At 38.0% G+C, this 27,212-nt stretch overlaps 1 protein-coding gene across 4 annotated transcripts in view; it reads left to right on the plus strand.

The window, feature by feature from the left end:
• Window positions 1-27,212, plus strand: part of LOC131037683 (lysine-specific demethylase JMJ31) — a 159,848-nt gene that overhangs the window by 3,976 nt on the left and 128,660 nt on the right. For 3 of the 4 annotated variants that reach the window (XR_009104282.2, XM_057969864.2, XM_057969863.2), the window contains exons 3-6: window positions 100-183; window positions 400-570; window positions 1,919-1,987; window positions 2,375-2,501. Coding sequence is in view for 3 of the 4 variants with exons in the window: in XM_057969864.2 (XP_057825847.2) it covers window positions 100-183; window positions 400-570; window positions 1,919-1,987; window positions 2,375-2,501 (451 nt within the window). In the remaining variant the exon portion in view is untranslated. Of the gene's footprint in view, window positions 1-86; window positions 184-399; window positions 571-1,918; window positions 1,988-2,374; window positions 2,502-27,212 lie in introns of all 4 variants that reach the window. The other variant, XM_057969866.2, reaches the window with a different exon arrangement.

The following is a 27,212-nucleotide window of genomic DNA, read 5'->3' on the forward strand; positions in this document are numbered from 1 at the left end:
CAATTTGCTTCTACTTTTTCATACAATCATCTTTATATTTCCTCTCTCAAAGATAAACTGGATTAAACAATCAAACTTGATCATAGTTCTTGCTTTCAGATGTATGCTGGGTCATCAACAGTTGAGGCAATGCTGTCTCGATTGGGATCAATATTTTATGGAGATATTAGAGGCCACGATAGAGTAAGTTGTTAGTTTCCTCTCAATTTATCAAAGGCATATTCAGGCTTTCTTTCTGACATTTTGATTTTCTAGTTTATATTTGATGTCTTGTTTGAAAAAGGTGTTTATTAAACAAAGTCTTGTGTTTTTTATGTATGATATAATCTTCAAAAATTATTGGGAGTAAAGCATGCAAAGTAGTAATATACAACTGGATTATATTTGATTGCACGACAGATTTCATTATCATTTTCTACCTTCATAAATCTATGCAAGAAGAGCAGAGGAATTCACAGTGAGGCAATTGATGAAAAACGAGGTCAAGATGGATGTCATATGTTAGAGGATGATTCAAATGAAGGTCTTTGTAGTTATTTAGATGCTGGCTCTCAGATTTATCTGGCCCAGGTGTGTTGTCTAATTTCTTTTATGTTGTCATTATTATTTGAGTTGATTGGATGGTAAAAACGACGAGAAAGAACCAGACAATTGGGGTATACATGCCTTTCAATCACAAAGGAACTGCAAAACGACCTAATCTACAATGTGTATGAGCTTCTTTTGTTGAGAGCATCATAATATTATAATTTACAAGTGAGAATAGAAAATTATCTACTATGAAATGCAAATATTAAGTGTGATATGGAAGCAGTCAAATTTACTTGATAGAATGCTCCCCTGCAAGATGATTGAACAATAACATCTTCAATTATTTGCATATGCAATAATGCAATTTATATTTAATAGATTCATTGTGATCCTTTGCCAGGAGCCAGCTTCATCTATTCAACACCTCATCTCATTAGGATGCTTGCATTTATGTGTGACATTTTGACTATTTTGTCGTCAATGTTTGATGATATATTCTATCATTCTCTTTTTTAAGAAAATATCAAATGCATGGAAGTTTTATGCTTCACTTCAATCCAATATGTGATTAGAAGTTGAACTGTTTATCAGTTGAGCTCATTATCCCCATTTAACAGGATCCTTCATAGTGAGATTTGGGTTCTATGTTGTTTGCTGATCTTATATACGAAATCATTAAAAAATATATTCTTGTGCTCTTCACTTGATTGTGGATTAATTGTTGTAGGATTCACATTGTGGAGAGTCTCTATACATTGCATTGTAATCTTTTGAGTATGAGTAGCTACATGTTTGAATGAATAAATGTGTTAAATTTGTTTGTGTTAATTCTTTAAACATCTTCATTTGTGTCTTTGCTTGTATGTTCTATGCATTTGATAACCGGTTGTTCATTTGACCTAGTACTTTCACCACATCAGCTCATTTAGACTAGTCATATTCCCTAATTTCACCATTAGTTCCCTGAAGAATGAAGCTTTGGTAAAAAGTAATCAGATTTGGTGTCAGAGAAGACATTGGATCGTGGGGCAGACTTATATTGATAACGATATAATATATTTATTTTTTATTAGTTTAATAATATAAATATTAATTAGTTTGATAGATATATATTTGCACTGCCAGCTGCTGTTCCCCTACTGTCTCCAAAGAAGCAGTTGTAAGTGATTTACATTTTTCGTGCTAGTACACTTTGGTTTTTACTTCCTAAATATTAAGACTTTTACAAAAGGTAAATTGTGTCATCACTTCTGTTTGGAAAAGTTTCTCTGAATTTGGACAGTGAATTGGGTGAGGCAGGTTACTGAAATAATCTTAATCACAAAAGCTGAGTGCAACTTGAAGAGATGATTGAATTGAATCATATCAATAATCATGTGTTATACAGGTTCCACTTTTCAACAAAGACAAGAAAGGAGAATCTCCTTTGGCAGGACTACTCAAAGACATAAACACGGTTAGATTTCTTCCACTTGATGCTAAATTACTGTAGTGACCATTTCTAAATTTGAATGCTACTTCAAAACTAAAACAATAGTCTACTGTGCCTTGTTGGTCACCAATAGGAGTGATCAATATATTAAACAAAATGGAATGATTGAAAGAGCTATGATTTGGAACAAATTGGGGGATTCCACAATCCTCATAAAACAAGAATAAATGGAGCACAATAGCAGAAAACAAGAACGAAGATTTTGAAAATGAAGTGCAACAGGAAAGCACTTTTGGAATATAATAATTTGGGAAGCTCTGGAAAAGATGATTTTGGCATGTCACAAATAGTTTCTTAGTTCTTCCATTTTAATGGTTCAATGCATGAGCAAGTTGGTTTTTTGCTATGCAGCCAAGATTTTTGGATCCAGATGTTCTATCAAGCATCAATTTGTGGATGAATGTAATTCGTTCCAGATCAAGTACACATTATGATCCACATCACAATTTGTTGTGTGTTGTTGCAGGGCGCAAACAAGGTAAAACATCATAGCTAATTTGGTAGTTTTGAAGGTTGTTACCTCTTTGTATTAAGCAATGCTCAATTAGTTCTCTATCAAGACAGACACAAGTATGTAGTCAATTTTTCTTATTTTATCCTTTTATTACATGCAATATGTTTAGATATAACAAATGATGTTTATTTTATAATATCATATTTTAAAAGTAGAAATAGTTAAATATTTTTTTTTCACAAATTAGTACAAATTAAAGATCACAAAAATATTGTATATTTTATACCAAATATTTACAACGAAGTGTATAAATATAATTAGTTGACCAAGATTGCAATTCAATCTACATGTTTTAGATGGCCTGAAAATGCATTTCATAATATGCTTTGAAGTTTGATGGACTCATAAGATTAGGTCCAAAAATTTGATTACAGAAAAGTTTCTCAAAGAACATTTTCATCACTTATATTGGCCTTGTATTCATTGTTTGACAAAAGACTCATTCAACCAAGAACCTAGTTCCTCATTCATGTCTAACCAATCATTTAACAATGTCTTTGGGTTGACCCATTTCCTGTTTGTGATCATATGAGAGATCTGTTAAGATTCAAATAAAATCCATTCAGTTCGTATGCTTCTTCCCTAAATTTACAAATGATTCATGCACACACATCTACTCTGAGTTTTACAAGTTATCAGAGGTTTGAGAAAATAGTAGATATAAGAGAGACAAACAAGTCTAGGAGTGAACAGAAGATGATCATTACAACTGTACATACTATACACTCTTCCTGAAACATAATAAATAGTTTGAAAAGAATATAAGATTAGTATTAAGCTTGTCAAGTTCATGAATGCAATAAATTTCGATGGCCATGCTGACCACAAATACAATAAATTCCTTCAGGTATTCTACAGTGACCTTTGCCTTTGTATCCTCATCTTTTATGAGAATAATAGTCACATCTTTGAATCTGTTGGGGAGCTTGTATTTGCTTCATCTTCTTGTTTTCCAGCTTCCTGCCCTCTACCAACAATCTTCCTTCATGTCAGCCTCTTGCTTTTTCCTCATCTATTTGCCAATTTTCAAACTGACTCATTCTATGCCCTGAAAGCTAATTGTCTTGTGAATATCTCGCGATTTGCTTGTCTTAACTCTCTTTGATTATTGGAATTTCTACTACTACTCTTCATGAACTTTATAGTACACCTGAGTTGACCTAATGGTGGAGAACTAGTACTCTTGAAAGAGAGGTCATAAGTTCAAATCCTACATGGGGTAGGATATGTATGCCTCATTTGTAGCATGGTTAGGTGCCTCTTGCATGGATTACTGGGTAGTCCCATATACTATAAGCCATTTGTAGACACAAAAAATAGATTGTTTGGTATTATGGACTATAAAAGGATATATATGGTGGCATCCAATATGGCTTGCATGGATTTCTACATCTCAACAATATGCTCACTATATTAACTCACAGCGGTCACCGTCAAACTCTTCCTTTTGTACCTCTGTCAAGTGCAGCTCCTCCTTGAGCTATCTTGCTCTGATATCATAAATGAGGATATGTTGAGGGTCAATTGAACTATCAACCATATGACTGATTTATAATGCACAATTAGTGGAAGAAGCCAAAATGGACGCAAATAAAAAATTCCACCTTATGGATTCTGCAATGTTGTATACATAGACAATAACTATCTGAAAAGAAAACAAATTCTAAAATTGAACTACTTATTCAAATATCAACAACATAACAAAATTTCTCCCACATAGGCTGTTGAGAAGATTACTCTTGAGGAAACTTGGTCTGGGAGGAAACCAAAAATCAGCCATCTTAAGGTTTTTGGTTCGACAACAACGAGGACCAAACTGGGTTCCAAAAGTTAGAAGTTGATGCTTACAAGCTACAATGACTATCATAAGGCCAATTGGCTGATTGATGTGGACATTGATTGAATCACATTCAATAGAGATGTGGTTTTTGATGAAGAAGGTGGCGCCCGTTGTGTTCTCTCCTCCCATTCTGTGTCCTGAAGATCAGCCTTTGCAGGCAAAAGATATAGGTGTAAGGCTTCCATTAGCTCTACCTGGAGGGAGGGATTCCGATGATTTTGAACCTAAAGTTGTGGAATCTCCTAGGCATGACATCGTTCCACCAGAGTTCCCTTAGGATAACTTGGATCATCATCCAGATGATTTTATTCTAGGCAGCCCAAGTCATGTTGATATTCCTGATTTGGAAGTAGATGGGTCTGCTCTTCGGCCTAAGTGGTGGGAAAATCTTATTGGTGATGTTTGGGATGATGAGCTTGTTGAGGGTAGATCCTCTAGAGAAAAGAGCAACAAGAACACAATCAACTTTTCTCTTATGGCCAACATTCAAAGTGTTTATGAGCCCCAGACTTATTCAGTGGCAAAAGGTAAACTTGAATGGGAAAAGGCTATGGAAGCTGAACATCATAGTCTTTTGAAGAATAAAACACGAGTGTGATCTTCCACCAGGGAAGAAACCCATTGACTGCAAATGGGTCTATAAAGTGTTTATGTTAATGTGTGTAGCTTTAGTCGAATGATCATTTAGAATACTTATAATATTAATCATATAAAATTTAATATTCAATATTAATCTATTATATTATTCTAAATTAATAATTGATTGATGAAACATTATAATATTGATTAAATTATTATAATTAAAGGAGAGACATGTCCGTTCAAGGACATGCCTCTCCAAAGGAATATATATAGTATAATGTTATTCAATTTGAGAACACATAGAATTCCAAGAATACAAGTATCAGATTGAATCAGATATATACATTAAAATACATCCAATAAAACCTGGGAAAATCAGCAGTTTATTATGAATGATGCTGACTAAGGAATGTAGCGAACTGACTTATTTTTCTGATTTTTGTATTCTTTGACCAGCGAGAAGGAAATTGGTTTTGTTTGTTTGTTTTGTGGTTTTTCACTATTTTTGTGTTTTTGCAAAGTATGTATGCTTGGGAATTTAAGTAATGCAATTGAAAGACAATAATAAACATAAGCTAATGACTGAAATTAAATTTCAGATTGACTGAATTTGTAACAGCAATTATTAAAAGCCAATAAACAATGGAATTCACCAAAGACAAGCCAAAATTGGCCTACTAGGGGTCCAACGCCTTGCCTGGAGGGCTGCTTTATTAGCATAAATGAGTCCAGGTGCTGTTACAGGAGTTATCAATGAGTCTTAACTGCTCCAATGAGTTTATTTCCTCTAGTAAATAATTGTCAAAAACAAATCTAACATAAATTGACCAAATTGTTGTTGTTTTCTTCAAACACCCAAGAGACTTCACTATAAATGGGCAATTTTCCACATTGATTTGCTCCTATCTCTCTCTAGTGACATCATAAGCTTGAAAGAATGATTCCAATCTTTATTCCTATTGCTGACAATGAGATTTGTACAAAAAATCCCAAGTAAAACCCTTCAATTTATTTTTTATGGATTCCAGGCAAGTAGGGAAGGTATGGTTGGCCCTAGAATGGTATGACTGGCATTTAGGAGAGGAAAACTTGCTGTAAAACCTTCCATTCTGATCAATACTTGCTGTCCAAACCCTTTCCTTGCTGCCTCAACTGATAAATCACTCAATTTGGTCCTTCAATGACCTGGATTATTGAAAATATTGCCAAATCAGGTAGGGGCTACGTCCAACCTGTGAGAATATGGGAGATTTCGTTCCCAAATTCTTACCAAAACCTGCAGATCTGAATTTGCAGAATAGCTCCAGCTATGAAGATGAAGAAAATAAACCAAGAATACCAAAAATGAGAGCCAAAACAAAAATATAATAGCCTCCAACCCTAATCGAACTCTTCCAAGGTATCTTTTAAGATTCCAAAAGAATCTTCTTTTCTTCCAAAAGCCACGCCCAACCTTGGCTTTGCACCATATGAAATCTTAATTTTTTTTAATATGTTATACGCCTCTTGGGGGATGTGCAAGGTGGGCCCAAGTGCTCACTTAAGCAAACACTTAATAGAAAGTGCTTTTATAAAGTTACTTTATAAGTTTATTTTTCTAATTTAAGAAAAAGTAACTTTATCATTACTTTTATAAAGTTACTTTATAAGTTTATTTTTCTAATTTAAGAAAAAGTAACTTTATCATTACTTTATAATAAAATATTATAAAGTACATGTATTTATCCATCCAAGTCAAATAAATGACTAAGTATAAGCCCCCAAAAATGGAAAATATCACCTCCTAACCAATTAATTTGCCTGCGGAGGTGGTTAATAGGCAAAACTATGCAATTGAGTGATCACAGGAAAAATGGGGACATTACAGATTAAGTGAAGTATAAAGCTGATGGAACACTTGATAAATACAAAGTTCAGTTGGTGGCTAAAGGCTTCTCACAAAAAGAAGGTGCTGACTAAAAGAAAACCTTTTCTCCTACAGCGAAGATGAGCACCATCCGACTGGTTCTAGCCATTGCAGCACAGTGTGGTTGGACAGTCCACCAAATAGACGTGAAGAGTGCCTTCCTCAATGGTGATTTGGAGGAAGAGGTCTACATGAGGTAGCCTCAAGGTTTCAAAATTGTAGGCAAAGAGCCCCAGGTATGTAGACTAGTGAAGGCTCTTTATGGCCTAAAAAAGCATGGTACATCAAGATTGATCAATGTTTGGTTGAATAGGGCTTTCAAAGAAGTCCTTCAGATCCCAACTTGTATGTCAAGAATGCTGGTAATGACATCATTTTTCTTATCATCTATGTGGATGATGTCATCATTACTGGTAGTGGAGCATAGTATCTTGAGCAAATCAAATTGAATGTGTCAGGTATTTGATATGATAGATTTGGGACCTACATTATTGTTTCTGTGTAGAGGTTTGGCAGACAAGTGGCAGCATATTCATTTCTCAGTCAAAGTATGCCAGGGGTTTGTTGGATAAGTTCAAGATGACAAATTGCAAACCTTCATCTACACCTATGGAGAAAGGGCTGAAAGCTTGAAGCTATCAGCCAAATCAGATTCACCAGTGGTGAATGAGTTAGCTTATAGGTAACTAGTTGGCAGCCTCATCTATCTTACAACCACTGGACCTGATAAGTTATGCCGTGAGCTACATATCTCGTTTTGTGAAGGCAAAACATTGGGTTGCAGCGAAGCGTGTACTAAGATATGTGAAAGGGACACTTGACTTTGGCATTTTGTACAACAGAAGCAAAGATCCTTAGCTGATTGGTTTTACAGACTCAGATTGGACAGGTTTTGTTGATGATAGGAAGTCTACTTTTGGATATGTCTTCAGTCTTGGTACAAGTGCAGTCACATGGACTAGTAAGAAGCAGCAGGCAATAGTTTTTTTCTCAACTGAAGCAGAATATTGGGGAACTGTTAAAGTAGCATGTGAGGCAGTATGGCTACAAAGGATGCTTTTTGACATGAAAATGTCTCAAGCAGGTCCTTCACCCTTGTTTTGTGACAATCAAGGCGTGCTAAAACTTGCCAAAAATCTAGTCTTCCATGGGCAAACCAAAAATGTAGAGCTTCATTGTCATTTTATCGGATAGTCTGTTGAAGATGGAGCTGTATTCTTGAGGACCAAACTGCAGATATCCTAACCAAGTCTCCGAACCTGGACAAGTTTGTAAAATTTAGGGGCAACTTGGTGTAGTGAATGACCATCAAGGGAGGGTATTCGAATACCAATTTACTATTTCATTCTTATACATTTTTGACCGTCATTTCAATTAGAAAATAACTCTTCATCTTCTATGGCTTGTGCTGATTGAGAATTCTTCCCAATGGCTTTGGGTTTTGACTATCTTCTAACTTCACTTGCAGTTGACAATGCATTTGATTTCAAGGCTTTAACAAAATCTTCAATCATCACATCAACCAAAAGCTTTTGGATAAAGTTTCTTGTACAAAAGGATTATATCAATGTCCTTGTGGTGAATTGACATCATTAAGTATGATGCCATATCTTTATTGTCATCATATTTGTTTGACATTATATTTCATACCTTTTTGTTGAGTAAACCTTGCCTAATTCTGGACGGTCTACTTTAGATGACAAGAATGCTGGTTTGACATCAAACTTATATTTGAAGATACTATGCTTGATGTTTGGAAGCTTCGTTTGTCCACTCTCAATCAGATATTAAGCTTTTTCATTTTTTTAATTCTACTTCCATCTGACTGTTTGAGGATATAAATTTCTAGTTGCAGGCTATGATGCCATTTTGGTATTGGGTGGTTGAATCATTGAAGTTAGTTTCGTATGGTTCTGCTCATTTCAGTGAATTCAAGGATATAGTTTTCAACAAAAAATCCACCCTCTGCTTCTCCAAGTTCAGAATTAACCCAAAACAATGTTACTAACAAGTTTTATGTTTTGGCTGTGTCTGTTCAAAATTTCAAACATAATCTCATTTGATTCATTTTTCTCCTTAATTTTTAGGATATAATTTCCAAAGCCAAATTACACAATTTTGGCTTCAAAACTTGCCTTTGGGTTTGCTTCTCAGTCAATATATCTACTGACCTTGCTGGATATTTTTTGATCATGATCCATTTTGGATTGCCTTACTCGTGCAACTCTGATCACCAAACATTTAGGATGACCTATTTCAATAGGGATACTTTTATATCAGACTTTCTTGGACAGTTGATTGTGAGTATTGATGCTCATGGTTATGAATTTGAGAATGAAATGAAAGATTGCATGCTGACTCGACCATATCAGATTTTTGATATCCAAGCAGTTTCTTTTGGATATTTATTATTTATCTTTTGGTTGCATAAAATTTATTAATTCTTTCATCCTGAGTTACCTGGTTCGGCCCCCTAGACCCCTGGGACTGGTCCGGTACGGTCCTGGTTCGGGGTTTGGGTCCGGTTCGCTGTGGTTCGAACAGGGTTCGTGGTTCACATGCCTGGTTCGAACCAGGGCGAACCCAAGAGCACCCAGGGTCGAACCCAAGAGGACCCAAGTCGAACCCAGGGGTCTGACAGCCCAAAAAATGGATTTTTTTTGAATTCCACCACATAAAAAATTAAAATGACCCTAAAAGTGAGTTTTAAAACATTAACTTGGCTCATTTCACACAAGCAACATGACTACAAGCAAGGGGAAACGAAGATGTGGGATATGGAGCCAAAACATACTGACTTCGATAAATTCACTTCTCAGCTTGTTGCATTTGATGACTCAGATAGCGAGCAAACTTAAAGTGCAAGTGCAAGTGTCATTGGCATTGGCATTGATTCATTGAATGTCAATGTCAATGTCAATGATGAGGAGGAGGAGAATGAGGATGACGAATTAGAGAATCCATTTGATGATCAAACTTTAAATTGTTGAAAGTTGAAACAATGATACTTGAATATTTTATCATTTTGATATTAAACTTGATGTATATGATGCTGTGTTGGTAAACAGATTTGTCTTCCGTTATTTATTTAATCCTTATACTCTATAGCGTGAGAAATGAAAGACAAATTTTCCACCAAACAGTTGGATAATCATTATATTGATTAACCTCTGAATTAAGGTACAACTCCCTATAATAAATATTCAATCAACTTTAAATTACAAACAATCAATATTATGCTTTTCACCAGAAAGCACAAAAAGGTAATTGCATTCACCAGTCAACACAAAATGAACGCAAGCACTGATTCATACAAACTCTTTGCATAAAGCCGACAGACTTCATATGTACACTAAAACAAAATGAAAAACTTAAAAGATGAAATTCGCTGATAATTTGCACATAGAAAGTTGTAACAGATCTTTCCTTGAAATAGATTCTCACAGAAATCAAATTCCAAACATCAAACACACAGATTTGAAGTCAAAGATAATTGTTAATAAGATTTTCATTCACTGATGATCATCTACCTTCCACATACATAAAGTTTTTCAGCCAATTTAAAGAGATAGTTTTAAAAAACTTAGTGAACCCCTATAAAGTCATTACAAAACATATAAATAGGTCACCAGACCAATAGTTTTTAACCATAGGTGAAATTAACCCGAAAGAGTTAATAAAAGGCTACCCTAACTGTATAATTGAAACTAGAAACAACTAGACTTGCTGGCAAACAACTGCCAGTAGTGCTAGTCATGCCGTTGATTCGGTCTTGGCCGGATTGCCCGGGTTGTTGTTTTGGACAGACACCATAACTGCCTTTGCCGCACTCCACTCCCGATGCACCTTTGAAAATTCCTGAATTACAGTTACATGCGGCAGACTAATGTGTATTACTCTTTGCTTCCAGAGCTCTTTCTTTCTCTTCACCATCTGCACTTTGTCCCTGTGTGAATCCAAGTGATCCAGACAAACCGTGAGCATTGATTCCACTTTGGAAATCCTCGTAAAATCTTCCACAGCCAAAGATTTCTCCACTTTGATTTGTTTAATGTGGCTGCTAAATTGATTAATCATCTCCACGATATCTTCCAAAGTTTGGCTATCTTTCTTAAGTAATTGGACATCTACGCAGCACAAATCCTTTTGCATGGTCGTCCTCAAGGTTGTTAGTTCGCCTCGTAGACTGGCTGATTCACTATGACCCTGTTCAATGATTTGGTTGCGCCACTCAATGCTCTTTTTGCAAATAAACATTACATCCTCGTTTAACCTTGGCACTTGTTTTTCAGCAAGAAAATTCATCAGGCCATAACACTGAATATCGTGCATTTGCTTCGAAATCACTGCCCATTTAGTCTTTTCTTTTTGCTATGAGATTAGGTAGGCATCCAATTCTTTGGTAACTTCATTAGCATCTTTGAAAATCTGGACTAAATCTGTTATGTAATTGGTTCCTTGATGCATGATCGAGGTGAGCCATTCTGAGAAAACCTCGGCAATCATCTTATTTCGTTGAACCTCATCAAAGAATTTCTAATTACCTCGCGATTAGAACTAAAGGGCACTAAGCTTTGAGACAACGACAATGGACTGTTCTGCAGAGCATGGATAAATTGAGCCATTTGCATTAAATTCTGCTTCAATTCAGCCTTGTCTTTTTCGTCCTTCCAAGTGTGAGAGATAATCCGTTTGGTCGAAGTCTCCTAATGCTTCACATCCACTGCTCTGGTTCCAACCCCCAAATCAACTCGTTCAATGGCATAATCTGCCTCTGAAGCAGTAACAACATCTTTATCAAATGTGGGTTTGGCAATGTCTGCAGTCCAATGCTTTGTACCTTCGTCAAAACCAATCATAGCCTCCATTTTTAGCCTTTTAGGCTTCGTGGATTTTCCCAGACATTTACTCACAGCATCCTCCATTGACACTGAAATAGGAACCGCATTTCTTTTCCTGGTAATTGAGTCACTTAACCACTTAGGTGCCAGAGTTAGTTCCTTAGATGACATGGGGGGAGATCCTTCTGAAGGCGGCAGTGTAGCACTGTCTGTGTGAGACCAGATATCAAGCGTACCTGAGTCCTGGATAGTAGCATCTGCGTCAGTTGAAACCTTGTTTGCATCGAAAACAGGGAATGCCATTTTGCACGGTACTTCCTTTGCGTCCAAATCAAGAATGAGATGGGCAGTCGGCAGCTGAAAACTCTTCTTGGACCTTGACCTGGTAACCCGACCACCAATAGAAAGTGCAGCCTCGGTGTCAAGTTTCTCTTCTTTAATCTTTGCCCGCCTTTTTCCTGCAACAAAAACATGGATGTTAGTTAAAACAAAGGTTTTACTTGCGGCCTTCTTCTTTCCATTTTTGTTTCTTGAACTAGTTGCTCTTGCTGGATGAAATCGGCTACTCCTAAGCCAATTTTCTGTTCTACGAATTACGCTGAAAGTGCGTGTCTGAATGCTATCTTCCATCTTTTTACTCCAGACAACTTCTGGGAGAGGTTCATTATGTACTCGTTTCATAAACTATGAATCCAGTACCTCTTCATTATCAGTAGTGACACCTGAAGTATCCATTGGCAATTTCATGTCACGAATCTGTTTCAAAGTTAACCTGGACCAACTCCTCTTTCTCACTTCAAATTCATCTGTGCAATCCGCCCAATAATCCTCCAACTGGAACACATGTTGATTAGGCACTATCTTTTTCACATACTGGGTAATAAAACCTTTACTATCAAAGTTATCCCTTTTCACAAAGGTTTTCAAATGAAATCTCTTAAATTCTAACTCAAGATTTAATGCGTTAGAGACAAACCTACAACTGTAATGGCCTAAATCGATGGGAAAAATTCCACTTGTGCTAGAGTCTTCACCATAATCCTTTGCAACATAGGCTAACTGCCTGGAAATTTCAATCAAAATGCAGGAGTTTGAAACATACATAGGTAGCCTATAGGGTTTACCTTTAAAACCTCCAACCCTTATGTAAGTGAAGTGGTTAAATTATGTAAAGAAACTGCCATAGATATTAACTAGTTCAACCGCTTCTGTAGACATTCTCCTATGCAAGTTGTCTTGTAACTCAAAGGTCAATCTCCCAGCAAAAATGTCATTCCAGCGAAGATAATCATCAACATGCCCTTTTAAAGTCAAATGAGGGTGATACTCATAAATTTTAATGCCTTGAACCCATTTAGCATGGAATAATCCAGACCATTCCCTCATACAAGCTAGCATATATAACAGGTATGAAGACATATAAAAATTCGACATTCCTGGGTAATTACTCAAACCCTCGTGCAACCTTTCTGCAATAACAGTTCCCCAGTCAAGGAACCGATTTTTGTCTAGAGTGACTTGGATGAAGAAATACATCCAGTCTTCCCAATAGGAGTGCGAATTTCGCTTAACTTTGCTCAACAATATTACCAAATCTCTGATTGCAGAATTAAAATGCTCACGGGTTAAGGGTCTTGGCAACCTTGAGCCCCCTTTTTGAAACTTCAAAAGCCAATTTCGCGCAATGACAGTTTTGTAATATTGCTTTTTCTTAGAGAAGATTCCATAAGATTTTCCAATTGTCCAATCTTCATAGGGTTCCCAATGTGGGATACCCATGGCAGCCATTACTGTTTATCTATCAATGGATAACAAAACCTCACCATTATTTTTCCTTATGCATCTGCTGCCTTTATCATATTGGTTCATACATTCTAAAACCAATTCTAGGCATGGAGCAGTTGTGGGAAATGCGGTTGCTTCTAATAAACCGCAATGTGTGATATCTCCCATCATAGGATCAACGACTGGGTTCCGTACTCTTTCTAGGAAATCATCTAAATCTAGTTGAACTAAAGTTGTATCACCCAGCTCTGGCAAGGAACTTACAAGGGAAGAAGAGCTCACTAATTTGGGCAGAGTGGGCCTCATGCTTAGCTCGTGATTTTCTCCAATCAGCCCAAACAAAGAAGAAAAGGGAAAGCGGAAACAAACAACTAACAAAATACCTAGATCTTTTCTAAAACAAACTGCAACAATTGGGAAAGTTGTTGAACATACCTTCCTCTGTCATTTGCAAACCGCTATCGCAGTCTATTTTTTCCCGCTCCAAAAACTTCTTCTTAACACTTAACCAAAAATGATAATCTCGACATGACAACTGCTCAATTTAAAAGACGAGAAAATCTTACCCATGATTACCAAGAACTGCCCCCATTACTCTTCACTCGTGCGACCTTACTCTGAAATGATCGCGTTCGAGCATGCCTTAAATGCTAAGTCACTTCGTATCTGACAATGCGGATCCTACAGTTGCTATAAATGACAGATTTCAAATGATTAAAGAAAGAATATTCCTCTTCTCTGCCGTCGTTTATCATATCTTAAAATCCGCACTGCCGCCTCATGCCAAGTCACATGATCTCCAAGAACCCTAAACATTGAACTCTGAACCTTGCAAAAGAATCGCGACATAAAACATAAACATGACAAACATTGAACTTTGAACCTTGAACCAAAAAGGTTCAAGTTCAAGGTTCAAGGAATGCGAAACATTTACAAGAACCAAGGTAGACTTAAAACCGCGCGGGAGGAAAAACTTTTAACACAACGGCCGTTGAACTTTGAACCTTGAACCAAAAAGGTTCAAGTTCAAGGTTCAAGTTCAACACAATGGAACTTTCACAAGATATCAATGATCGGATAACACAGGGAATTTTAAGCAAATGACTCGACCAACGGACCCGATGGGGGCATAACTCAAACAAGGAGACATATAGAATGGAAATTTTTTATATGTGCCGCCAACAGTGGCTCTGCATGGGGACTGGAACTGTAAAGTACCAAGCAAAGAACCTCAAAATCTTTGGTTTTGCAAAATGACTTAAAACAATGGCTCGACTGACAACAAAACTGACACACCTAAACTAACACAACAGAAAAGTATGTACAAACTAACAGGGGATGCTTGTTTACAATTGATACAATTTTAAGTCCTGCCCATTGTAGGACAGGGGTAACTCAAAGCCATCTTGGTAAGCAAGTTTAAAAGAATTGGGGCCCCTTACTTCATGAATTACATAAGGCCCTTTCCATAGCGACTCAAATTTGCCATGAGCGCCTTTCGGCTCTCTCCTTTTATCCCATAATAACACTAGATCACCTTTCATGAACTTCCTGGGCCTTGCTTTCTGATCAAAAATCTTTTTAACCCTCATCTGATGTTCTGTAATCCTGTCAACCAGCTTTTCCCTCTCTTCTTCAATCTTGGTTAGGTACATAATTCTCTTTTCAAGGGAGCTCTGAAAAAATGCATCTTCTACCACTGTCTGCAACCTAGAAGCCGCTAACTCTAAAGGGAGAGAGAGTTGAGCACCCATGCCATATACCAGCTCGAAGGGAGACATCGCTATGGCCCGTTTTGGTGAAGTTCGATCCGCCCACAACGCTCCATGCAAAGAAACGGGACTCGGACTCGGCTTGGACTCGGCAAGGCCGACTCGGACTCGGACTCGGGACTCGGCGTCAGACTCGGCTCCAGACTCGACTGGACTCGGGATAGTGAAAAACTCAAGAAATTTAGAGATTTTTAAATATTTAAAACTTGTTTCAGACACCCTTTATTGAATACACCTTAAAGACACAATAACATCATCAAACTCGGCTTATTTGATTACATACACAAGTATACATCAATCACATAAGCATTAATGCAAATTGTAGCTGAAGAAAATAACAAACATAGATATATAAATATTGTCAAATGTATACAATATTACAAAACTCATGGAATAAAAAATCCATGTCATCATATTATCATCATCAAATGTTTCATACAAATACCAAAGGTAAATACAACTACAAGTCTATGGCTCAGAGGAGCCTGCACCCTCCGGCCCCGGCCCCCTGTGAAGGCGTCTAAGGTAGGTTCTGGATGATTCGACTGCCATAGCCGCTCCTCGTGACACCATGCCATGCTCACCAACATCAGGAACATTCGCGTCACTATCTGCCTCTGAATCTCCTGTCTGTGCTCGTGCTCTCCGCTCCTCCTCTGCCATGGCTACAGTCTCAACCTCTATATCTACCTGGTCGATCCAATCAGTGTCAGACTTGGAGGTTAAATTTTCTCTACTTCTATCGACGCAGTTTCCCCCCATATTTTTCGACGGGGGTTTGGGGGCAGCGCCCCCAAGGTGGGGTCAAGGGGCAGCGCCCCTTGCGCGCTCCCTGTCGTGATACAGGGCGAGGTCGAGGGGCAGCGCCCCACGAGGCCAAAAAAACTTATTACAAGTCTGAATTAGGGTTTCTTTGAGAGTCTTCCTTAGGGCCTGGTTTTGCTCTTGTTGCTAATTGGGTCTTGCTTGGTGAGTGAGTATCATTCTTGAAGGTCCGAGCTGGGTCAAGTTGGTGAGTGATAAAGTCTGGAATGCCAACCTGATCTTCAAATGCCCTGAAATTTGGCTAAGTCTGGAATGTCCTGATCCTGAAATTTGACTAAGTTTGGAAAACTGAAGAATCCTCCAAAAACTAGATTTTGCAATATAACTCCTGGAGGCCCGAAACCACTCTCAAACATCTTGACAGTATATATGGAATATAACTTAAAGTATAAGATAAGGAAATGTCACTTATACTTAAATGTTATATTCCATAAAATAATCCTGACGGAGAGACCAAAATGTCAAATTTCGCTCCTGACCCTTCCAAAAAAACTTATTACTTAAAAAAAAAACTTTTTAAAATGTTTTTTTTTTGTCATTTTATTAACCCAGCCAGTAGCCGAGTCTGGGGCTCAGGACTCGCCGAGTCTGGCGATTTTGAGCCAAACTCGCCAACTCGGCGGGTCTGGCAAGTTTACTCCCCAGACTCGGACGAGTTCGAGTTCGAGTCCCTAGCTCGCCGAGCATGACTCGTACTCGGACTTGCCGAGTCTAGGCGAGTCCGGGTGAGTCCTGTTTCTTTGGCTTCATGTAACTTCTTATGCTAGTCCCTGAAATTCTCACTAACCAGCTTCCTCATGATGTTGATCAAGTTCTTGTTACTTGATTTTGCTTGACCGTTACCCTGCAGATAATAATTAGAAGCGTGTGCCAAGGAAATTCCATGATCATAGCAAAATAAGATTAACTCAGATGAAGAGAAATTTGATGCATTATCTGTGACGATTTTCTGAGGGACCCCAAACCTGACAAGAATATTATCCTTAAGGAATGTACACACAATCTCTAAAGTAGTCTTTTTCACAGGGATGGATTCCACCCACTTAGTGAAATAATCCGTCGCTGTTAATATGTGAGTGTGCCCTGCATTGGAAATTGGGTTCAGAGGACCAATGAAATCTAACCCCCACTGTTTAAAGGGCTCTTCAATTACCACGGGTCTCAAGGGCAGGGCAGCCAGCTGGGGTTTACCTATGAACAATTTGCACTTCTCGCACTTTGCCACCCACGCGTACGCATCTCTGAACATTCCCGGCCAATAGTAACAGTTCCTCAGGATTTTATATGCAGTAACCGTAGAAGAGAAATGACCCCTGCATGCTTCACTATGAAAAGTTTTCAATAAAACCTCTTGGTGCGGTTTATCCACACACCGGAGAAAAGTGCCATCTAAGCCTTTCTTGTACAATATGTTATTAGAAATGACGTACTTTGCAGCTTTCGACCTTAAATTTCGTTTCTCCTTAGGAGAAAGATGATCTGGACAGTCTCCATAAGTGAGATAGTACGCAACATTGGTGAACCAAGAATCTTGATGACTGACAAATAGAGTTAAGGGTAGATTCTCCTCCTCATCAAACTTATTCTCTGCTATCAATTTACAAAGGCCTTGTCCTCTGACCAGTTTAGTGGGCTTGATGTCCAAATTGAATTCCTGAATCTTGGAGACCCAAGATGCTCTATTGTTGATACCAACGTCCTGTTGAGTTAAAACAACTTTTACTGCAGAATTGGGAACAAAAATAGTTGCATGTGAATGAAGTATGTAGTACCTGAATTGTTTCACAACTTTTACTACCGCATAAGCCTGCTTCTCTGTTTGTGAGTATTTTAACTCATGCTTCTTCAGAGGTACACTCATGAAGGAAATTGGAACCTCCTCATTATCCTCACCCTTCTGTACCAAAATCCCAGACATAGTATGTTCTGATGCATAACAATAAATGATAAAGTCTTTACTAAAATCTGGATTAACTAGAGTAGGTGCATGTGCAATTGCCCTTTTAATTTCTTCAAAAGCTTTTCTGCCTACCTCATTCCACTTAAAGGCTACTTTCTCGCTCATCATATTTACAATGTATTTAGTAGTTTCAGCAAAATCGGGAATAAAGCGCCTTAGGAAGTTCACCTGTCCAAAGAAGGACCTCACTCCATTTCTGTTGGAAGGAAGATTGAGCTGCTGTATTGCTTTTACTCTCTGTGGATCTACCTTTACCCCCTCCTGTGAAACAATATGTCCCAGAAGTTTCCCTTCCGTGACACCAAAAACAAACTTTTTAGGATTTAACAATACTCCATGCTCTCTGCATCTCACCAGAACTTTCCTCAAATCCCGCACATGATGCTTCCTTTTCCTAGAGAAAACAGTTAAGTCATCTAAATACACCACAATAATCTTATCCCTCAAATGCCTGAAGGAAAGATTCATCGCTCTTTGAAACGTTGCCCCTGCATTAATCAACCCGAAAGGCATTCTGTTATACGCAAAGGTGCTCCAGGGGGTTATAAAGGCTGTCTTGTGTTGATCTTGCTCTGAGACACTAATTTGGTTATATCCAGAGAAGCCGTCCAACATGGAGATCATCTCCGATCCTGAAATAGTTTGTAAAATATGGTCCATTGCTGGCAGGGGGTAATTGTCTTTCAAACTAGGTTGGTTTAAGTTTCTGAAATCAACACAGATTCGTATTTCACCGTTTTTCTTCCGAACGGGAACTATGTTAGCAATCCAGGTGGAATGGTGTAGAGGATAAATAATTCGGGCCCTCAACATCTTGTCAACCTCATGAAAGATCGCTTCTGCTACCTTTGGATTAAAATTCCTTAATTTCTGCCGGAAAGGATTGACACCTGGTTTTAAAGGAATGTGATGTTGGAAATTACCATCCCTAAAATTCTTTAAATCATCGTAGCTCCATGCAAAAACATCTTTGAACTCAACCAACAATCTGACGAACCTCTTTTTCTCTTCTTCGGAACAACATTTTCCCAAATTAACAAATTTAGGATCCTCATTGGTACCAATGTTGATTTGCTCATACCCACCAGAGTTTTGAATTACAGGAGGCTCTTTTTCCCTTTGCTTAACGTACCCTTCTTTCCTGTCAAAAAGGCGTTCAAGAGAAACTAAACCCTTTGGGATTTTATTTCCTTTCAACTGCAGCATTCCATCATGCAGTTCCTCTGGTGAATTGGGAGAAAACTCTTTACAACTCGCCTCTGATCCTTTGTAAAACAAGGATGTAAAAATTTCAGCACATTGTAAAAAGTTCTGAATCTGTTTATCATTTTCAAATACCTGCCAAGATTCAGAATTATCAGGCACACTGGGTCTATAAACTAATTCAACCCTGTAAGTATCAGTTGTGAAATCAGGATGAGGCACTAATAAAGCTGCAGATACCGCCAAAGAATCAGCCTTCGAGTTAAATTCCCTAGGTACCGCTTCAATTGAAAAAGCATCGAATGCTTCGATCTCGTCTTAAACACGATTTCTATAATGTCTCAGTCTCTCATTTTTAACAGCAAATAAACCTCTCACTTGTTTAACAATAAGTTCAGCATCACCTCTTACTCTCAACATTTTGATCTGCAATCTCCTCGCTTCAGCAAGACCTAATAACAAAGCTTCATATTTGGCCGTATTATTCGTATTTTGGAATTCTAATTTGAAAGCATAAGGAATAACTTTACCTTGGGGAGGTATTAATACAACCCCGACCCCTTAACCAAAAGATGAACAACTCCCATCGAATTCCATAGACCAGAGTTCGTTAGACATACCTGAATCTGTAGCCTTACTCGCACCTTGAGGATCAGTTGATATCATATAATTACCAAAACCACAATCTTGATACAAAATCTGAGCTTTCGGATCATCTGAGGGAAAGACTGTGTATTTAGCTTTTGTTTCAGGGTGCAAAATAACTCTCTATTTTCCAACTGTGATTATTGCCTGAGACCAATCCATTCTAATTTCCCGCCCCCCCATATCTTTACAGAAGGTGCGACTCAACAACATGCCATAACTAGCAGGGATGTCAGCCACTAGAATCGTCAACTTGATTCTCTTGGCACGGTGTGCTACTAAAGCGACCTGTGCATCCTTAATTTGCCCTAATAAAGGAACCTGCTTGGAATCCATGGAGTAACATTTGCCAAAGGTCTTTGTTAAGGTTAAACCTAAAGCTTTTGCTACGACCGAGGGCATGACATTGTCTGATGCTCCTGAATCTATTATACAATTACTCAACTTATGCCCATTAATATATAAGGACACATAGAAAGGTTCTGGCTTATTTTCAGGATTAGGTTCAATCAATTCGGCTTGTTGAGGAATAGTTTTTGATGAGACTTCGGGAACTACTAATGCAGGACTGACATTTTCGTGTGCTGAAGAGTTACCAATCATTGGCATTTGGGTTTCACTTGCTAAGGCATGAGCATCGTTTCCCTTGACAAATTCAACTAGTCTATCTAACTCCTTTGGGTTCAACTTCAAATACTTAGCCGGAGTGATCTGAACTTAAGATGACTTGCAAAATTCAATGATATCAAAAGGATTATTAAATGAATCAGAATTGGAAGAAGCAACTTCTTGAACAACTTTTGAAACACTTCCATGACGAGGCAAAATTTCCTTTCCTTTTGTAGTATTATGGACTGGTGTTACAACATCTTGAGACTTCAAATTTTGTTGAGTTCTAGTAAGAATTGCGTATGAGGAATCTTCCAAAGAGACCAACATGTTTCCTCCCCTTTCTGAGTCGGAGACATATTCCATATAATGAATTTCAGAGTCGCCAGGCATACTTTGGGAACCTCCTTCATCAGCTTCTAAGATTGTTTCTCCTTTACTGATCATTTGAGAAAAACGAACCATTTCTGGACATGAAGAACCATCATGTTCATCAGTTAGATGAAACACACGTGTTTGTCTTGAGGGGTGGTGCTTCAATAGCAAGTCTTTGTTGCACAGGAGGTAATTGTAATTGTCTTCCTCCATTCCCTCCCTGTTGGTTAGGATATCTTCTGGGAATGTCTTGGTATGGTTGAGAATATGACGTACTTGCTTTAGGTGCTTGTCTCTTTAAGGCAATCACATCATTCATTAGCTGTTGGATGACAGGATTTGAAGAAGTTGAAGGTTGGGCATTTGGTGTTTGTATTTCTCTTTTCCATTTACCCGCTGTGATTAAATCATCTTCCAATTCAACTGCAAGAGTTTTAACAGCATTTAAATCTGCAACCCTTTGCCTACGAATCAGGAAGCCTATTTCAGAGCGCATAGAATTGATAAAAAAACACTTGAGATTGTCATCTGAAGGCTTTTGCTTGACTGGAATCTTGTGCAAAATCTTATCAAACCTCGCCACAAAGTCCCTCGTAGATTCAGGGATTTCTTTTTTTAACTGGGATAATTGGGTTAAGAGGGAATGCTCGTCCTCAGCTACCTTAAATCTAGCTTCAAATCTTGTCTTCAGGTCTTGCCAGGTTGTTATTACACTATTTGGCAAATGGTAAAACCAATCGGCTGCTATCCTTGTTAGGGTCTGGACAAACAACCTGACAGCAACGTCCTCATGTTGAACCGCTATCACTCCACAGGCTACACTGAAAGCATTCAGATGCTCATCAACGGTGATCGTCCCATCTCTGCTAAATTTGGCCAGATGATCCCTAGCAACTTTTGGCAAGGGGTTAAGGTTCAAACCTAAGTTCAACGGGCCTACAGCAACCCCCCAAGGGTTATTTGCTGCCATTGGGAGTATGATATTAAGAGGGGTCGGGTTGAATATATTGGGCAAGGCAACACCGTGCAGGGTCAAAGCTTGACAAATAGAGGACACAGGTGATGACGACAATGGGGATGGAGGTCTACTTCTTGCCCTTCGTTGGGACGAGAAGGTGGGTTGAAAATTCAAACTCTGCAACTCTTCAAAGATAGGATCAGAAACCCCCTCCCTTCTCTAGGATCTGGTATACGACCTAGAGTCCAGTGTGAAACGATCAGGGTAACAAACGTCTGGGATTCTGTAATTGATTGTCAGGGACTTGAATAAAGAAAACACTAGGAACAATTACCCTTTCAAAGACTAACACAGGCTGATTTGCTTGTCTCTCTATTTCGTCAAGGAGAGCACTTATTCTATCATATTCAGCTCGGCTTCTTCTATGTCTCCAGGCTAGAGTATCTAACTCAGAGATAATGTTACTTTGCTCTTCTTGTACCCAATTTAAATTTGGTTGTAAAATAGGCAAAAACCCTTCACGAGGCAACACCATTTATAATGAACAAAGCATAACTGTAACGACGTCCTTGTTTTAAAACCAATTGTTCTCGTTCTCCCCAGTAGAGTCCCCAAAAATCTGTTGGTAAACAGATTTGTCTTCCATTATTTATTTAATCCTTATACTCTATAGCTTGAGAAATGAAAGACAAATTTTCCACCAAACAGTTGGATAATCATTATATTGATTAACCTCTGAATTAAGGTTCAACTCCCTATAATAAATATTCAATCAGCTCCAAATTACACACAATCAATATTATGCTTTTCACCAGAAAGCACAAAAAGGTAATTGCATTCACCAGTCAACACAAAATGAACGCAAGCATTGATTCATATATAACTCTTTGCATAAAGCCGACAGACTTCATATGTACACTAAAACAAAATGAAAAACTTAAAAGATGAAATTTGCTGATAATTTTCTGTGCACATAGAAAGTTGTAACAGATCTTTCCTTGAAATATATTCTCACAGAAATCAAATTCCAAACATCAAACACACAGATTTGAAGTCAAAGATAACTGTTAATAAGATTTTCATTCACTGATGATCATCTACCTTCCACATACATAAAGTTTTTCAGTCAATTTAAAGAGATAGTTTTCAAAAAACTTAGTGAACCCCAATAAAGTCATTACAAAACATATAAATAGGTCGCCAGACCAATAGTTTTTAACCATAGGTGAAATTAACCCGAAAGAGTTAAGAAAAGGCTGCCTTAACTGTATAACTGAAACTAGAAACAACTAGACTTGTTGGCAAACAACTGCCAGCAGTGCTAGTCATGCCGTCGATTCGGTCTCGGCCGGATTGCCCGGGTTGTTGTTTTGGACAGACACCATAACCACCTTTGCCGCACTCCACTCCTGATGCACCTTTGAAAATTCCTGAATTACAGTTACATGCAGCAGACTAATGTGTATTACTCTTTGCTTCCAGAGCTCTTTCTTTCTCTTCACCATCTGCACTTTGTCCTTGTGTGAATCCAAGTGATCCAGACAAACCGTGAGCATTGATTCCACTCTGGAAATCCTCGTAAAATCTTCCACAGCCAAAGATTTCTCCACTTTGATTTGTTTAATGTGGCTGCTAAACTGATTAATCATCTCCGCGGTATCTTACAAAGTTTGGCTATCTTCCTTAAGCAATTGGACATCTACGCAGCGCAAATCCTTTTGCATGGTCGTCCTCAAGGTTGTTAGTTCGCCTGGTAGACTGGCTGATTCACTATGACCCTGTTCAATGATTTGGTTGCGCCACTCAATGCTCTCTTTGCAAATAAAAATTACATCCTCGTTTAACCCTGGCACTTGTTTTTCAGCAAGAAAATTCATCAGGCCATAACGCTGAATATCGCGCATTTGCTTCGAAATCACTGCCCATTTAGTCTTTTCTTTTTGCCAGGAGATTAGGTCGGCATCCAATTCTTTGGTAACTTCATTAGCATCTTTGAAAATCTGGACTAAATCTGTTATGTAATTGGTTCCTTGATGCATGATCGAGGTGAGCCATTTTGAGAAAACCTCGGCAATCATCTTATTTCGTTGAACCTCATCAAAGAATTTCTGATTACCTGGCGATTTAGAACTAAAGGGCACTGAGCTTTGAGACAACGACAATGGACTGTTCTGCAGAGCATGGATATATTGAGCCATTTGCATTAAATTCTGCTTCAATTCAGCCTTGTCTTTTTCATCCTTCCAAGTGCGAGAGATAATCCGTTTGGTCGAAGTCTCCAAATGCTTCACATCCACTGCTCTGGTTCCGATCCCCAAATCAACTCGTTCAATGGCATAATTCGCCTCTGAAGCAGTAACAACATCTTTATCAGATGTGGGTTTGGCAATGTCTGCAGTCCAATGCTTTGTACCTTCGTCAAAACCAATCATAGCCTCCATTTTTAGCCTTTTAGGCTTCGTGGATTTTCCCAGACATTTACTCGTAGCATCCTCCATTGACACTGAAATAGGAACCACATTTCTTTTCCTGGTAATTGAGTCACTTAACGACTTAGGTGCCAGAGTCAGTTCCTTAGATGACATGGGGGGAGATCCTTCTGAAGGCGGCAGTGTAGCACTGTCTGTGTGAGACCGGATTGTAAAGTTTTATTCAATTGCAATAAAAGAACAAATTATATATGTGAGAATTTTATATGATTATATTGTCTGATAATCTGATTGTTTTGTTGCAGGCTGAAGGAGAGAGATCATTAATATTTTTATATGTCTTCTCCAAATGATTCATGTTGGGCTTTATATGCTTTAGAAGACCGGTCAATGGATGTCTTAACCGGTCATGTCTTTTAGACATGACCGATCAAGGCACCTATTGATCGGTGTCTTTCCATATTGCACATTCCGATTTCGGTTATGTTTGGTAACTAACATTTAATACTTAAAACACTCGGTTGAAACGGTGTTAGTTATGATGCTTTGTTAATGGCCCGATTATAAATGTTTATCGGTATGAACTAAACCCGATAACAAATAGCATTACATATGCTATCGGGTTAATACCCCGATAGCATATTAATGCCGATTCATAAATGAATCGACATTAATATGCTATTGGGTTATTAGCCCGATAGCATTTAGATCGACGCTTAACAATGTTAAGCAAGTTGTCGATCTAATCCATCTTTATCCAATTCCAATATCATAATCATGATCAATGTTACAATCTGATAAACATATTCAGTTCGGAAAGCATAAATCAGATAATCTAATAGCATAGATGAATAAACCATAACAGAATAAAGGAGATTAACGGGTTAGAGAAGTCTTATCTTGCAGAAGCTACTAATGCATTAACACTCCCTCTTAGCTTTGGAAGATAGATAAAGTAACCTGCATCACATTTCTCTTTCATAACCAGAATAATGTCAGTCTCCAAGAATATATATCATCTATACATATGATATGAAGTACCATTAGGACACAAGATACAAATATAAAACATCACTCTAAGTATGTGACATAGAGTATCACCTAACCATGTGATATAGAAGATTCATCATTTCATTATGACAAGATATCACCTGAACACGTGATATCAGTATTGCCTAAACACGCAATACTACGGATAAACATATGAGGATGGTTAAATTCTCATCTTATCCAGGTTGTGATATGTGCACAAACATTTTATACAAATGTTTTACCACAACACCATCATGGCACATCCATGACATACCAGAGATCCAACATGATAACTGGTTTAGAGAATCATAAGATCGTCACCTTATGATGTCTACATACAAGTGTTCATAATCTGAGAGATCATCACCTCTTAGAAATGAACACAGGGGGTGAAACCCAAAATGTCCCAACATGACAAAAGAAGTTTACACATTAAACATCTTATTTACAAAGCAAATTACCTTTCTATCATACCTAAACCTTTTCTGAAGTGATCAATCTTCACTCTGGAAAGAGGTTTGGTCAGAATGTTTGCAGTTTGATCTGCTGTACAAACATATTCTAATTGAATTACATTCCTGTCAACCATATCTCGTACATAGTGGTATGGGATCTCAATATGTTTGGACCTGTCATGGAATACTGGATTTACTGAAATTTTATGCAGCTCTGATTGTCACAATGAATAATAGTAGGTTTCATAGGTTCTCCAAACAATTTCACAAGCAACTTCCTAAGCCATACTGCCTTTCGGGCAGCCATAGAAGCTGCAATATATTTGGCCTCGGTGGAACTTTGAGCTACAGAAGACTGCTTTCTACTGATCCAAGATATCATGGCTGAACCTAAACTGAACAACACCCTGAAGTGCTTTTTCTGTCAGTCACGCTGCCAGCCCAATCTGAATCTGTAAATCCGTGTAGATCTATATCAACTTTCTCATATTTAAGACCAAGGTTTAGGGTACCTTGTAAGTATCTCATAATATGTTTTACTACCACCAGGTGTATCTCCTTAGGTTCACACATAAACTGACTTAGAGCATTAACAGCATGACAAATATCTGGCCTTGTATTTAATAGATACATTAGGGACCCAATCATCTGCCTATACTGAGTAGGATCAGTGGACTGTGATTCTGCTGCTGCTTCTTTAAGTTTATGTAAGTTGGTTTCCATAGGAGAGGTCATGGGCCTACAGTTTAGCATTCCGAATCTCGTCAAAATGTCCAAGGTGTACTTTCCTTGGTTTAGTACAATATTATTGGAATTCTGCCATACTTCTAACCCTAGGAAGTAATGAAGTAGTCCCAAGTCCTTCATATCAAATTCTGTGGATAGATCTTTCTTACATTGATCTATAAGGTGATCATCTCCTGCGATTAATAGGTCATCAACATATAAAATCAATATTAGCATATCACCTTTATTTCTTTTGTAGTAGAGATTAGGATCTGCATCATTTTTAGTGAAACCTAGCTTTGAGAGATAGGTGTCAATTCTTTCATACCAAGCCCTGGGAGCCTGTTTGAGCCCATAGAGAGCTTTCTTAAGTCTACATGCATGAGACTCTGCATTATGAATTTCAAACCCTTCAGGTTGCTCTAGGTAGACTTCTTCTGAGATCTCACCATTTAAAAATGCTGTCTTAACATCCATCTAGTGTACCTTCCATCCCTTTGCTGCTGCAATGGCTAGTACAACTCTTACTGATGTATATCTGGCAATAGGTGCAAATGTTTCTTCATAATCTATTCCTTCCCTTTGTGAGAACCCTCTAGTTACAAATCTGGCCTTGTGTTTTTCAATACTGCCATCTACAGCATGTTTGATCTTGAAAAGCCATTTAGATGAAACAACAGATTTCTTAGTTGGCCTAGGAACAATCTCCCAAACATCATTGTTCATAATGGA

Source organism: Cryptomeria japonica, chromosome 10 (genome assembly GCF_030272615.1).
Source record: "Cryptomeria japonica chromosome 10, Sugi_1.0, whole genome shotgun sequence".
In the NCBI taxonomy this organism is placed as follows: Eukaryota; Viridiplantae; Streptophyta; class Pinopsida; order Cupressales; family Cupressaceae; genus Cryptomeria; species Cryptomeria japonica.